The sequence below is a fragment of the Phyllobates terribilis genome, unplaced genomic scaffold (assembly GCF_046119375.1).
Source record: "Phyllobates terribilis strain yellow unplaced genomic scaffold, ASM4611937v1 Scaffold_9__5_contigs__length_417890890, whole genome shotgun sequence".
NCBI classification, from domain to species: domain Eukaryota; kingdom Metazoa; phylum Chordata; class Amphibia; order Anura; family Dendrobatidae; genus Phyllobates; species Phyllobates terribilis.
This window is the reverse complement of record NW_027362769.1, coordinates 373,267,725-373,283,899: the sequence shown is the minus strand read 5'-3', so window position 1 is coordinate 373,283,899 and position 16,175 is coordinate 373,267,725. Positions and strand designations below refer to the sequence as shown.

General features: G+C 42.3%; 1 protein-coding gene across 2 annotated transcripts in view; it reads left to right on the top strand.

The window, feature by feature from the left end:
* Positions 1-16,175, top strand: part of GRID2IP (Grid2 interacting protein) — a 51,334-nt gene that overhangs the window by 26,240 nt on the left and 8,919 nt on the right. For both annotated transcript variants that reach the window (XM_073648333.1, XM_073648332.1), the window contains exons 4-16: positions 662-731; positions 1,040-1,134; positions 1,375-1,555; positions 5,872-6,020; positions 8,692-8,796; positions 9,625-9,725; positions 10,370-10,475; positions 10,560-10,849; positions 11,487-11,909; positions 12,248-12,335; positions 13,048-13,125; positions 15,420-15,616; positions 15,830-15,985. In XM_073648333.1, coding sequence (XP_073504434.1) covers positions 662-731; positions 1,040-1,134; positions 1,375-1,555; positions 5,872-6,020; positions 8,692-8,796; positions 9,625-9,725; positions 10,370-10,475; positions 10,560-10,849; positions 11,487-11,909; positions 12,248-12,335; positions 13,048-13,125; positions 15,420-15,616; positions 15,830-15,985 — 2,039 coding nt within the window. The remainder of the gene's footprint in view (positions 1-661; positions 732-1,039; positions 1,135-1,374; positions 1,556-5,871; positions 6,021-8,691; positions 8,797-9,624; positions 9,726-10,369; positions 10,476-10,559; positions 10,850-11,486; positions 11,910-12,247; positions 12,336-13,047; positions 13,126-15,419; positions 15,617-15,829; positions 15,986-16,175) is intronic.

Genomic DNA, 16,175 nt, shown 5'->3' with positions numbered 1-16,175 from the left:
CTTTCCTTCCTTCCTTCCTCCCTCCCTTTCCTTCCTTCTTCCCTCCCTTCCTTCCTCCCTTTCCTTTCCCTCTTTCCTTCCTCCCTTTCCTTTCCCTTCCTCCCATTCCCTCTTTCCTTCCTCCCATTTCCTCTTTCCTTCCTCCCTTTCCTTTCCCTCTTTCCTTCCTCCCTTTCCTTTCCCTCTTTCCTTCCTCCCATTCCCTCTTTCCTTCCTCTCATTCCCTCTTTCCTTCCTCCCTTTCCTTTCCCTCTTTCCTTCCTCCCTTTCCTTTCCCTTCCTCCCATTCCCTCTTTCCTTCCTCCCATTCCCTCTTTCCTTCCTCCCTTTCCTTTCCCTCTTTCCTTCCTCCCTTTCCTTTCCCTCTTTCCTTCCTCCCATTCCCTCTTTCCTTCCTCCCATTCCCTCTTTCCTTCCTCCCATTCCCTCTTTCCTTCCTCCCTTTCCTTTCCCTCTTTCCTTCCTCCCATTCCCTCTTTCCTTCCTCCCATTCCCTCTTTCCTTCCTCCCTTTCCTTTCCCTCTTTCCTTCCTCCCTCCCTCCCTTTCCTGAGCACATGTATCTGCAGTTTCTGTTGTGTCCTAGGCCTTGATGGCGTAGCCCCTGCAGCGGTGTAGTGTGCACATGGTGGTGTCAGGCTGTGATGACGTCTCTCTTTCAGGCAGCCCCGCAGAGGTGGCCGGGCTCCAGCCCGGAGACAGGATATTATTCTTGAACGGCCTGGACATGAGGTGAGGCGCTCGGCTCGTCTGCGGAGACACAATGATGACGGATGTTGGTGTAATGAAATGTAATATAATGGGCTCAGTGACAAGGAAGGAATTAATAGTGAGCCCGAGCCAGCTGGATGAGGGGAAGATAATTTAAAGGGATTTTCCACCCATAATGCTGTATACACCATGTAGTGGCCATTGTGCGCCTCTTCTCTTTGTCTGCTTAGAACTTCTCTTTTTACGAGCAGCTGTTCATCCCCCAGAGCTGTATTTCCTTCTATAAGATGATGGCGCATCCAACATTTCCCTCCTGTTTTTACTTTTAGGAACTGTTGCCATGAGAAGGTGGTCTGCATGCTACAAGGCAGCGGCGCGATGCCAACATTAGTAGTGGAAGAGGGCAGCGTGTCGTACTGTGCAGGTGAGGGGACGGAAATATATGTGTTACTGAATGGCGGAATTATTTTACAGCTCAGTGCAGATCTGCAGTTACTGTAAGAGATTATCTGCATGATAAGGTGTGCTGCCACCTGGTGCCAATAACTATAACTGCAAACTCATTGTTTTCTAAAATCTTATTCACTTACTCTATCTAGTTAAAGACTGATTTTCTTATTAATGCTTGAATTCTCCATTTCGTTCATTACCACTTGTATTACAGATTCCGATTCTGATACCACTGTCCCAACATCTGCTCTCACTTCCCTCCAGTGGGTAGCAGAAATCCTTCCATCCAACATTCGTATCCAAGGGCGTAGTTTTAGCCAACAGCTGGAACATCTGCTTACACCCACAGAGCGGTACACCGTGTGTAAAGCGCTAGAGAGCTTCTTCCAGCACAGGTAAAGTAAGGGTATAAGTACTATAATACTGCCCCTATGTACAAGAATATAACTACTATAACACTGCCCCTATGTACAAGAATATAAGTACTATAATACTGCTCCCTATGTACAAGAATATAACTACTATAATACTGCCCCTATGTACAAGAATATAACTACTATAATGCTGCCCCTATGTACAAGAATATAACTACTATAATACTGCCCCCTATGTACAAGAATATAACTACTATAATACTGCCCCTATGTACAAGAATATAACTACTATAATACTGCTCCTATGTACAAGAATATAAGTACTATAATACTGCCCCCTATGTACAAGAATATAACTACTATAATACTGCCCCTATGTACAAGAATATAACTACTATAATGCTGCCCCTATGTACAAGAATATAAGTACTATAATACTGCCCCCTATGTACAAGAATATAACTACTATAATACTGCCCCTACGTACAAGAATATAACTACTATAATACTGCCCCTATATACAAGAATATAACTACTATAATACTGCCCCCTATGTACAAGAATATAAGTACTATAATACTGCCCCCTATGTACAAGAATATAAGTACTATAATACTGCCCCTATGTACAAGAATATAACTACTATAATACTGCTCCTATGTACAAGAATATAACTACTATAATACTGCCCCTATATACAAGAATATAACTACTATAATACTGCCCCCTATGTACAAGAATATAAGTACTATAATACTGCCCCCTATGTACAAGAATATAAGTACTATAATACTGCCCCTATGTACAAGAATATAACTACTATAATACTGCTCCTATGTACAAGAATATAACTACTATAATACTGCCCCTATGTACAAGAATATAAGTACTATAATACTGCCCCTATGTACAAGAATATAACTACTATAATACTGCCCCTATGTACAAGAATATAAGTACTATAATACTGCCCCCTATGTACAAGAATATAACTACTATAATACTGCCCCTATGTACAAGAATATAACTACTATAATACTGCTCCTATATACAAGAATATAACTACTACAATACTACCCCCTATGTACAAGAATATAACTACTATAATACTGCCCCCTATGTACAAGAATATAACTACTGTAATACTGCCCCCTATGTACAAGAATATAACTGCTATAATACTGCTCCTATGTACAAGAATATAACTACTATAATACTGCTCCTATGTACAAGAATATAACTACTATAATACTGCCCCTATGTACAAGAATATATCTACTGTAATACTGCTCCTATGTACAAGAATATAACTACTACAATACTGCCCCCTATGTACAAGAATATAACTACTATAATACTGCTCCTATGTACAAGAATATAACTACTGTAATACTGCCCCCTATGTACAAGAATATAACTACTATAATACTGCCCCTATGTACAAGAATATAACTACTATAATACTGCTCCCCTATGTACAATAATATATCTACTATAATACTGCTCCTATGTACAAGAATATAACTGCTATAATACTGCTCCTATGTACAAGAATATAACTACTATAATACTGCCCCTATGTACAAGAATATATCTACTGTAATACTGCTCCTATGTACAAGAATATAACTACTACAATACTGCCCCTATGTACAAGAATATAACTACTATAATACTGCTCCTATGTACAAGAATATAACTACTGTAATACTGCCCCCTATGTACAATAATATATCTACTATAATACTGCTCCTATGTACAAGAATATAACTGCTATAATACTGCTCCTATGTACAAGAATATAACTACTATAATACTGCCCCCTATGTACAAGAATATAACTACTATAATACTGCCCCTATGTACAAGAATATAACTACTATATTACTGCCCCTATGTACAAGAACATAACTACTATAATACTGCTCCCTATGTACAAGAATATAACTACTATAATACTGCCCCCTATGTACAAGAATATAACTACTGTAATACTGCCCCTATGTACAAGAATATTACTACTATAATACTGCTCCTATGTACAAGAATATAACTACTACAATACTGCCCCCTATGTACAAGAATATAACTACTATAATACTGCTCCTATGTACAAGAATATAACTACTGTAATACTGCCCCCTATGTACAAGAATATAACTACTATAATACTGCCCCTATGTACAAGAATTTAACTACTACAATACTGCTCATATGTACAAGAATATAACTACTATAGTACTGTCCCCTATGTACAAGAATATAACTACTATAATACTGCTCATATGTACAAGAATATAACTACTATAATACTGTCCCCTATGTACAAGAATATAACTACTATAATACTGCCCCTATGTACAAGAGTATAACTACTATAATACTGCCCCTATGTACAAGAATATAACTACTATAATACTGCTCCTATGTACAAGAATATAACTACTATAATACTGCCCCTATGTACAAGAATATAACTACTATAATACTGCCCCTATGTACAAGAATATAACTACTATAATACTGCTCCTATGTACAAGAATATAACTACTATAATACTGCCCCTATGTACAAGAATATAACTACTATAATACTGCCACTATGTACAAGAATATAACTACTATAATACTGCCTCCTATGTACAAGAATATAACTACTATAATACTGCCCCTATGTACAAGAATATAACTACTATAATACTGCCCCCCTGTACAGGAATATAACTACTATAATACTGCCCCCTATGTACAAGAATATAACTACTATAATACTGCCCCTATGTACAAGAATATAACTACTATAATACTGCTCCTATGTTCAAGAATATAACTACTATAATACTGCCTCCTATGTATAAGAATATAACTACTATAATACTGCCCACTATGTACAAGAATATAACTACTATAATACTGCCCCTATGTACAAGAATATAACTACTATAATACTGCCACTATGTACAAGAATATAACTACTATAATACTGCCTCCTATGTACAAGAATATAACTACTATAATACTGCCCCTATGTACAAGAATATAACTACTATAATACTGCCCCCCTGTACAGGAATATAACTACTATAATACTGCCCCCTATGTACAAGAATATAACTACTATAATACTGCCCCTATGTACAAGAATATAACTACTATAATACTGCTCCTATGTTCAAGAATATAACTACTATAATACTGCCTCCTATGTATAAGAAAATAACTACTATAATACTGCCCACTATGTACAAGAATATAACTACTATAATACTGCCCCTATGTACAAGAATATAACTACTATAATACTGCCACTATGTACAAGAATATAACTACTATAATACTGCCTCCTATGTACAAGAATATAACTACTATAATACTGCCCCTATGTACAAGAATATAACTACTATAATACTGCCCCCCTGTACAGGAATATAACTACTATAATACTGCTCCTATGTACAAGAATATAACTACTATAATACTGCTCCTATGTTCAAGAATATAACTACTATAATACTGCCTCCTATGTACAAGAATATAACTACTATAATACTGCTCCTATGTTCAAGAATATAACTACTATAATACTGCCCCTATGTACAAGAATATAACTACTATAATACTGCTCCTATGTTCAAGAATATAACTACTATAATACTGCCCCTATGTTCAAGAATATAACTACTATAATACTGCCCCTATGTACAAGAATATAACTACTATAATACTGCCTCCTATGTACAAGAATATAACTACTATAATACTGCCCCCTATGTACAAGAATATAACTACTATAATACTGCCCCTATGTACAAGAATATAACTACTATAATACTGCCCCCTATGTACAAGAATATAACTACTATAATACTGCCTCCTATGTACAAGAATATAACTACTATAATACTGCTTCTATGTACAAGAATATAACTACTATAATACTGCCCCCCTGTACAGGAATATAACTACTATAATACTGCTCCTATGTACAAGAATATAACTACTATAATACTGCTCCTATGTTCAAGAATATAACTACTATAATACTGCCTCCTATGTACAAGAATATAACTACTATAATACTGCTCCTATGTTCAAGAATATAACTACTATAATACTGCCCCTATGTACAAGAATATAACTACTATAATACTGCTCCTATATACAAGAATATAACTACTATAATACTGCCCCTATGTACAAGAATATAACTACTACAATACTCTGCTGACACTTAGACTATATGGTCTGGAACATGAGAAGGTGATGCAGTCATCGGAGGACGCGGTCTGACAGCTGCTCGATCGGTGACCTCTTTTCTGATCCTCTTTGTGTCCTCAGGAACATTGACACTCTCATCGTGGATATCTATCCGGTCCTGGACACTCCGGCCAAACAGATCATCTGGCAATTCATCTTCCAGTTGATGACATATGAGGAACAGGAGCACTGCCAGCACAAGATCGCTCGCTTCCTGGGGTACAAGGCAGGTCAGAGAGCTCCGGAACCGAGCGCTCATCTTCTCATGTCCATCACCTGAAATCTACCATCACCATGGTGCCATCTTCAATGAAATGCAAATTCTGGGTTGTACACAGGACCCCTAGGCATGACCCTCCCATGGGCCCCTCGCCAGCCGGACTGATAGTAATAGGAGCAGGGTATACAGGGGTTGCTTTGCAGTAGCAATGGCTCCCAAGCCTTAACCCTTAAAAGCTCATAGTCCATCGAGGCACATAGAAAGAGGGTCCAAGCTTTTGCATCAGAGAGGAGTGTACATACCAAGAGAGGCCCTTATAGCAAAATATACAATGGGCCCCTCCCTCGGGTCAAGGGTGACTACCTCTGCATGGTTGGAGAGATGTTGGCTGGACCCTCCCCTGGTCTGATTGCCTACGTCCATGTTTACTGAGCGGGCAGAGATGAATTGCCCTTAGCTGGGCCCCTCACCTGAGGGGCCCCGTAGCAACCCTAAAGGCCAGAAGGGAAGCAAGATAAGGGAGGGATGGAAGGGAAGGGAGAAAAGGAATGGAAAGAAGGGAACAGAGGAAAGGAATGGAAAGAAGGGAAGGGGGAAAGAGTGAAGGGAGGGAAAGAATAGGAAGGGGAAGAGAGGGACAGAATGGAAAAAAGGGAAGGAAGGAAAGAATGGAAGGGGGAATGAAATGGAAAGAAGGGAAGGTTTGAATAAAGAGAGGAAGGGAGGGAAAGCGAAGAGAAGGAATTGGAAAGAAAATGAAGGGAGACAAGGAATAGAAGGAAGGGGAAAAGAAGAAAGGGAAGGGAGGAACGGAATGAAAAGAAAGGGAAGGGAGGAAAGGAAGGGAAAGAAAAGCTTGGGAAAGGAAGGAAGGCAGGAAAGAAGAGAAAGACAAGGAAGGCGAGGGAAGGGAAAGAAAAGGAAGAGTAGAGAAGGAAGGATGGAAGGGAAGAGAAGGAAGGATTGAAAAGAAGAAAAGGAAGGTAAGGCGTGGAAGGGAGGGAAAGAAAAAGAAGGGAAGGAAGAATGGAAACATGGAAGGCATAGAAGGAAGAAAGGAAGGGAAGAAAGGCAAGGGAAGAGAGGAAAGGAATGGAAAGAAGCGAAGGGGAAAGAATGAAGTGAGGGAAAGAATAGGAAGGGGGAGGGAGGAACAGAATGGAAAAAATGGAAGGGAGGAAAGAATGGGAGGAGGGAATGAAATGGAAAGCAGGGAAGGGAAATTTGGAATGAAGAGAGGAAGGGAGAGGGAGAGAAGGAGGGAAATAGAAGGGAAGAAAGGGAAAGGAAGGCAGGCAAGGAATAGAGAAGGGAAAAATGAAAGGGAAGGGAGGAAAGAAAGTAAAGAGAGAAACGGAATGAAAGGAGAGGAAAGGAAGGGAAGGAGAAGGAAGGGAGGAAAGAAGAGGAAGGAAAGGGAGGAAGGAATGATGGAAGGAAGGGAAAGAAAAGGAAGAGGAGAGAATGAAGGATTGAAAGGAAAAGAAGGAAGGGAAGGAATTTAAGAAAGGGAGGGAGAGAAGGGAGAAAGGAAGCAGGGAAGACATAGATGGGAAGGAAGGAATGGTAGAGAAGGAATGATGGAAGGGAAGAGAAGGAATAATGGAAGAAAAGGACGGATTGAAGGGAAGAGATTGAAGGAAGGAAAGGGATGGAAGAAAGGGTGAGAATGAAGGAAGTAAGGGAAGGTAAAAACAAGGAAGGGTGGGAAAGAAATGAGGACTGAAGCTGGGAAGAGGAGGTAAGGGATGGAAGGGAAGAGAAGGAAGGTGAGGTATATAGGATACATATATAGAATGAGGGAGAACAGGAATTGGCCCTTTCTATAGATGAGGGGCCACTATAGACATTCATTGTATGGTGCTAACTCTCATAATTTATGTGGCTAGACTTAAGCCCACAATGCCCCTAAACTGCCCTGTGTTCCCCACTATATTGGTATCAGGGATCCTGCCTGGCCTTGTGGAGGCCACCAGCTGGTGTAGGGGGTCCGATAGACGATCTCTCCTCTGGGAGGAAGAGAGCGGACTCTCTATTGCCCCCTTCTGGAAGTAGCTATCGAGTAAGTCAATGTCTGACCCTTTCCTGAGCTTTGCCACATTATAAAGGTGAATTTTGAGGTTTGATGTTTTTATCTATTCCTCTGCGGCTGCCAGGAATATAGTAGAACATGTCGGACACAGATTTATCAGATTAATAGCTCGGCACCATCCCCTGTATTATTAGAATTACAACATCTGTTCCCCGGACTCCCATCGTTTCCATCGTCCACTCCTGCCATTGCCATAGCAACCAGACATCGTCTGCGGAGATTTCTTCCCTTAAATCCAGTTATACAGCGTGGTCACATGACCGCGCTCCCCTTTTGCGATCTCCCTGTAATGCGGATGACAGGACTCCTCTGGTGATTACTAATATGTTTTATAGGGATGGAGCTGAGCCCTAGAAATTAAGCTTTTAATTCTCTTATCTCCTCTGGCAAAGACCCTGTCGGGTTAGGTATTATAACTCTCAACATTCACCGTTTAATCACGGGCGCCAAATAGGCCAAATCTCTGTGTCCGCCGTCCAATGTCATGGGCCGGTCGTGTCTTGTCATAAGCCCTGGGATGCCATGACAGACGACATTTTTATATTATTATTTACCCTAAAATATTCTCTGTTGCTCATTCCCCATCTAGCTGCCGTGGACGCAGATATTGGGGTCCCACATCGAGGGTCTGTCCATGGACAGGCAATGTACCAAGGGACTATACGAGCGGCCGCTGTGGAGGAAGGGAAGACAGGTGACTATAATTCATGTATTAATACTTTGGCGCCCACTACTTTGAAAATTGCAATGTCGTACATATCCCCCTATATACAGTACACTGTGCTTTACGATGAGTTCACTTGCTTACAAAATTTGGCTGCATATCGTGCTCGACTTCCTTTCAAGATGGTAGATTTCCAGTCTCAGGCCAAACAAATTTTCTTGGATTTTGTGACATATATCAAATACTACCCACAATAAGAAAAAACAAAACAAGAAAACAATAGATTAAGAAAAAGTCCTGCCACTGTAACTAAGCCACAAATCTTCCTATGTCCCAAAATGGAGAGAATTGGAGTTAAAAGATCCCTATTTTCTAAGTTTATTACACCTAAAGAGCTAAAAAGAGTGAATATATATACGATATGATAGATTCATCATACACACTTTCCTTAAAGGGGACCTGTGATTTGCAATAAATATGTATATTTTTTTACATGATGTAAATGCCGCTGTTCTCCTGAATCCGGCATGGTTTTTCTTTTGTTTCTGCGCCTTTCCGTTCCTGAGATATGGCCCCTTCTTTCCTATATATAAGTCTAGTCTTGTTAGCTAAGTGGGCGTGGTCTTCAACTCTTCTCTTCTTGAGAACCACGCCCACTTAGCTATCAAGACTAGTTTTGTATACAGTTAAAAGAAGGTCATATTTCGGGAACAGAGACTCACAGGAACAAAAGAAAACCAACGCCGGATTCAGGAGAACAGCGGCATTTACACCAGGTAATACATATTTATGGTAAGTGACAGGTCCCCTTTAAAGAGCCTTGCTTGTATAATAAAGTAGTATGTTTGTCTTACACAGTGCATCAATGTGACCCAATGGAAGTTACCCCTCGCCTGACTTCAGGAGAGAGACAAGCGGGAGATGGGACATCGTTACCCGAAACACCGAACCCCAAAATGGTCTGCAATGTCTTATTTGAATTTGTATATTGTTAAATTGTACATGCTGGATGTTGGTGGCCAGTAATATATGAGGTTTACTTTTGTACCTAGTATAATATTAACATGTTCTCATCAGAATCTCTCAGTAGTGCAGCCTCAGGCTTTGGGCCTTTAAGGGTTATTCCTATTTGTTTAGATGAATATTTTTGAATAGTGCTTGTAAAAAAAGCACTTTTGCAATTTACTGTGTATTTAAATCTGCCTCTATTCCTGAGATGCTAACACTTTTCTTTTGTTTATAGCTCATTGCCTAGGAAACCGACCACCGCTGCTGTCTAACGTGTAAGCACTACACTGAGGCTGTCTAGGAATAGGAGGTATCAGCGCGCTCCAGTGATCGCGGCGAGCTCTCAAACACTGCTTACACGCTCAATACAAAGGAGCTTATAAGCACTCTGCATGTTCAGCCAACAACTGCTAGATTGTAGCGGTGGTCGGTCTCCTAGGCAACGAGCTGTGGACAAAAGAAAAGTGTTAATATCTCAAGAACGACTGAAGATTCTAACAAACAGTAAATTGCAAAAGTGCTCGATTTTACAATGTCCATCTATTAGGATGAAGAATAACCCTTTTTAACATTTTTGCATTTCTTTCATTTTTAGATGTCGGCTGTTTATGCAGAATTAGAGAATCGCTTCATTAATAACATGCCGGGTAAGCTGAGCAGCTTGAGGTCCCGCGGGTCATGTAACCTCTACCACACTACAGGTACCAGCACCGCATCCTCATGTCACATCATGCGTAGATCCTGCCTCGTTTTCTTGTAATGGAACGTATGCCTTTTGCGTTTAGGCGAGCGCAAGTTGGCACGTGGTCATCACTGTCAAAATTCCGTGCCACCCTCTGATCCGTGCCCGCCACGACCACCCAGTGCCCCGTCACCCAGCAGCTCCGAATCTAATCCTTATGTCAGCCTGGATGGAAGTTTACCAGCGTCGCCAACTCACAGAAAGATGTTCACCTTCTCACGACCAAGCCGCTCCCGAGACACCGACCGATTCCTGGACGCCCTCAGCCGCCAACTGGGACGGAATTTAACAATCACCGATCAGTTTCTCACCCCAGAGAACGACTATGAAGAGGTGATGGACCTGAATGTGTCGCGTTAATCCTGAGCTGAGGTTGGGGAAAATGTGTCCACAAGACATTGGCTGCTTTTTTTCCTAAAACAGTGTCACCCCTGTCTACATGTTGTATGTGGTATTGCAGCTCAGACCAATTCATTCATGTCAATGGAGCAGACCTGCAATACCAGACACAACCTGTAGCTATTTAGACTCTTAAAGTGCCCAGATTCCCTCCATAGCCATCTCTCTCGACCCCCAAACACATGCACTCTCTGCTCAGCTAAGCGTGCATGCGTTTTCATTTCAAGTTGTTGCCAGACAACTCTGGCAGTGACTTATTTCCCTGAAAATGAAAGGATCGGGCTTGGCAATGCAACATGTCTGATCCTTTTCTCCCCTGACATCATGGGAGAAGTGTTGGGAGGCCTTTGCCATTTTGGCCTGCAAAGATTGCCGAGTTTGAATTACTTTTCTCTTAGGAGCCTTTAAAGGGAAACTCTAGGCATAAAATGAGAGATTTAAAGGGATGGAGCATGACACAAAGATTTAGACTACACCAAAAACATCCCTTTGCCTGGAGTTCTCCTTTAAGAAAGTTTGTAGCCTTGCAGGGGTCAGCACTTGACCTCTTCTTCTCTGGACTCCTTTGCAGATGAGCTTCCAAGACGACCACCTGAGTTGCGCCCCACGCGAAGTGAGCACGACCAGCGAGTCGGCAGGCAGCAGCGAAGACGGCAGCTCGCTCACCTATTCATCAGTATCCGACCACATCCCGCCACCTCCACACAGCCCGCCTCCCCCACCCCCTCCGCCGAATGCGAGAGGAGATTCGGCCCGCAAAAAGGAAATATCCAAAACGGTGCCCTCTTCCTTCTCTCGAAACATGGGAAGTTGTAAACAACCACCTTTACCTCCAGCCCCTCCACCTCTTCCCATACCACCTGTTCCTCCGGCGCCACCTCTGGAGCCCCTGGCACATCGTGGCATGCACCGGCGAAGTGAATCCAGCCACATGAGTGTGAAGAGACTGCGCTGGGAGCAGGTGGAAAATTCAGAAGGGACAATATGGGGGCAGGTAAGTTCTACTGTCCCCGGGGGCGGTGCGGGCAGATGACATGACATCCTAGTTCTAGAGCCTGAGAGGGTCTGAAAAGTCATTGTGTACTATATGAATTTATCTCTCATGCAATAACTTAGTTTTCCTGCGGGGGAGCTGTAGAAGAATTGAATATGTAAAATACCAGGTTCTTTCAGAGATTACGTCTGATCACTGGGGGTCCTAACAGCAGTACGCCCTGTGACATTGCCAAAAACTGAATGCCCCTTTACTTTACACCGTGTATATATAAAGGGGCTGCTGGGATCTGTAGTGTGTTCCACTCCTTTTCCTCCAATGACTTTATCTTTCTTCAGTTGGGGGAAGATTCAGACTATGAAAAACTGAGTGACATGGTGAAGTACCTGGACCTGGAGCTGCACTTCGGTACCCAGAAAACAGCACGTAAGCAGAGAATGGAGCATTGTGTGTAACAACCCCGGCCCCCGCGGTGTCACCAGTAAATGCTGTAGTCATTCCTGGTTTTGCACAAAAAGTCTAAATTAATTATTTCAAGGGCATGGAAACTTTTGAAATCTTATATAAATATATATATATTTTTTTAAAAATATATTAAAATTCAAACTTTTCATTTTGTGTACAGCTTCCTATACCTACTAATGTGTCTCCATGGTAACAGACTACAAACAAACTATGTGTAGTCAGATCCTGCAGTCACATTCCCTTTCTTCTCTTCCCTACTTTATCCTGGATATTTGGTAGGTATCAAGAAAAGGGGGACCGACGAAAGTGAGCAAGGCCCAGGTCAGACTTCTATATTGCACAGTCCGCACACGGACCGCAAGGCTCCTGACCCAAACTAACAGCCTAATATACACCTACGAGGACGTCTGTTTGGGTCAGGAGAGCAGCGGTCAGTCCGGGCAATGCACTTTATATATTGACTGTGAGACCCGGACATCAGGATGGGGCATTAGACTGCAGTCTGTGATCATAGAGACGCATAGTTCTGCACCTGAGCTGTGTACGATAGGAGATTTGTAATAAGGACTGATTACAATACGGCCTCTTTTTGCATTTTAATAGCAGTTGAACAATAATAAAAAAATATATGTCGCAGATATGGACTTTGATATTTTTTTGCATATTTTTACAGTCCTCCCAGTGATGCCAGAATCCATGAAGAAAAAAGGTGCTGTTGAAATTTTGTCTCACAAAAAGGCCTATAACACAGGTAAGAAAGTACAAGAGTAGGGGGGACGTGTATATAAAATACCAGCCAGGGATCGCAGTATTCACACTGAACACCGACATTAAGTAACTCTGTATAGACATTATAGCCTGTATTATACTCCAGAGCTGTATTTACAATTCTGTAGACTGCAAAGCTAAAATCTCCTGCCATTAACTGTTCAGCATTTGGATAGAGATTCCTCTGGTAATTTTCAAAGTCAGTAAGTAAACTAAGTAATGTATAAACATCAGCAGAATAGTGAGTGCAGCTCTGGAGTATAATACAGGATGTAACTCAGGATCAGTACAGGATCAGTAATGTAATGTATGTACACAGAGACTCCACCAGCAGAATAGTGAGTGCAGCTCTGGGGTATAATACAGGACGTAACTCAGGATCAGTAATGTAATGTATGTACACAGTGACTGCACCAGCAGAATAGTGAGTGCAGCTCTGGAGTATAATACAGGATATAACTCAGGATCAGTACTGTAATGCATGTACACAGTGACTGCACCAGCAGAATAGTGAGTGCAGCTCTGGAGTATAATACAGGAGGTAACTCAGGATCAAGACAGGATAAGTAATGTATGTACACAGTGACTGCACCAGCAGAATAGTGAGTGCAGCTCTGGAGTATAATACAGGAGGTAACTCAGGATCAGTACAGGATAAGTAATGTATGTACACAGTGACTGCACCAGCAGAATAGTGAGTGCAGCTCTGGAGTATAATACAGGAGGTAACACAGGATCAGTAATGTAATGTATGTACACAGTGACTGCACCAGCAGAATAATGAGTGCAGCTCTGGAGTATAATACAGGATGTAACTCAGGATCAGTAATGTAATGTATGTACACAGTGACTGCACCAGCAGAATAGTGAGTGCAGCTCTGGAGTATAATACAGGAGGTAACACAGGATCAGTAATGTAATGTATGTACACAGTGACTGCACCAGCAGAATAATGAGTGCAGCTCTGGAGTATAATACAGGATGTAACTCAGGATCAGTAATGTAATGTATGTACACAGTGACTGCACCAACAGAATAGTGAGTGCAGCTCTGGAGTATAATACAGGAGGTAACACAGGATCAGTAATGTAATGTATGTACACAGTGACTGCACCAGCAGAATAATGAGTGCAGCTCTGGAGTATAATACAGGATGTAACTCAGGATCAGTAATGTAATGTATGTACACAGTGACTGCACCAGCAGAATAGTGAGTGCAGCTCTGGAGTATAATACAGGATGTAACTTAGGCTATGTGCCCACGATGCAGAAATGCTGCATATTTTTTCCGCTTCTCCCTGGCTGGAAAAACGCATGCGGTTTTTACATGCATTTTTCCCGCCAGGTAAAAGTGTTTGTCAAGCGTTTTTGCATGCATTTTTGCATGCGGGTTATCAAGCGCTTTTCCAACCGATTTTAGCATCACCTGGAAAAGTGCTTGACAACTTGTTCACACTAAATAAATCCATGCAACCGGCATGGATTTATAGTAGTGTGACCAAGTTAGTTAAAAAAAAAAGAATAAGAATGGTAAAAAATAAAAAGATTATACTCACCTTCCGATGTCCTCCCGGTGTTTTCTCTGCTGTGTCCGGTGTCTTGGGCGGCTCGCGGTGTTGTGAAGGACTTGCGGTGACGTCATTCAGTCATGTGTCAGGTCACATGACTCAATGACGTCATGGCAGGTCCTTCACAACACCGCAACCCATAGAGCAGACCAGATGGAGGGGAGAAAACACCGGGAGGACATCGGAAGGTGAGTATAATCTTTATTTTTTATTTTAAATTCTTTTTTTTACAGGTACTATGGTTCCCGGGTCTGGATGAGAGTCTCCTCTTCTCCAGACCCGGGTACCATCCGCACATTGAACCGTGTGATATCCACTTGTGCAGATGCAGTGATGCGGATGTCACGCGGTCCAATGCAAGTCAATGGCGGCGATTACGCTGTGTGTCCGCAAAATTAATGGACATGCTGCGTATTTTTCCGCAATGATAATCTGCAGTGGAAATTTCCGCAGCATGTACACAGCACATGCAAATTATCATTGGGGACCATGGGGCACGTATTACCAAGCGTTTTTTAAGCGTTTTCGCTGCGGAAATTCCACGGCAAAAACGCTTGAAAAACGCATAGTGGGCACGCAGCCTCAGGGTCAGTACAGGATAAGTAATGTATGTACACAGTGACTCCAGCAGAATAGTGAGTGCAGCTCTGGAGTATAATACAGGATCAGTCATGTACATGGTGGAGTGAGCCTGTACCTTGTCTTCCAGCGATCCTGATTGCACACTTAAAGCTCTCGCACCAGGAGCTGCGCCACGTACTGATGACGATGGAGAACGAGCGTCTGGAGTCCTCACATATTAAGCAGCTCTTGCTTTACGCTCCGGGTGAAGAGGAGAGGAAGCATTTTCAGTCTTATACTGGGAGTCCCAGTAAGCTGAGTGAACCCGACCAGTTTGCCCTTCAGGTGAGTCGGCAGGAGTCGGGTTTCCTGTAAATCTTCATGGATCTTTACATTTTTCTGACACTGACACTTTAAGACCCCAATTCTTCTGGACTGACGTGACAGATCCATTAAGAGGGTAGGGGTCATCGAGGGGCCGCAGGGGATTGACCTCTACCTACCACACATCAATGGTTTTATAATAACACTTCTCCCTATTTTTCGGGTCACCCTTAGATGATGCAGGTCCCAGACTATAAGATGCGCCTGAGAAGTCTCCTCTTTAAGAGCACCCTGCAGGAGAAGACGGAGGAGATCCGGGCCAGTTGTGAATGCGTCCTGAAGGCCTCTACCGAGCTGAAGACCAGCAAGAAGCTGGCGAAGATACTGGAGGTGAGCGGACAACCCCCCAGTCCTGCAGCCGGGAAGAGCCCCCCCTTCAATATATATGAGGAATAGCGAGTGTGAAACTACAACTCCCAGCATGCCCTGACCCACTGTGGCTGAGTGGGCCTGCTGGAGCATTCTCAGGGCATGCTGGGAGTTGTAGTTTCACAATCTCAGACTCCTGAACGTCTCTTCT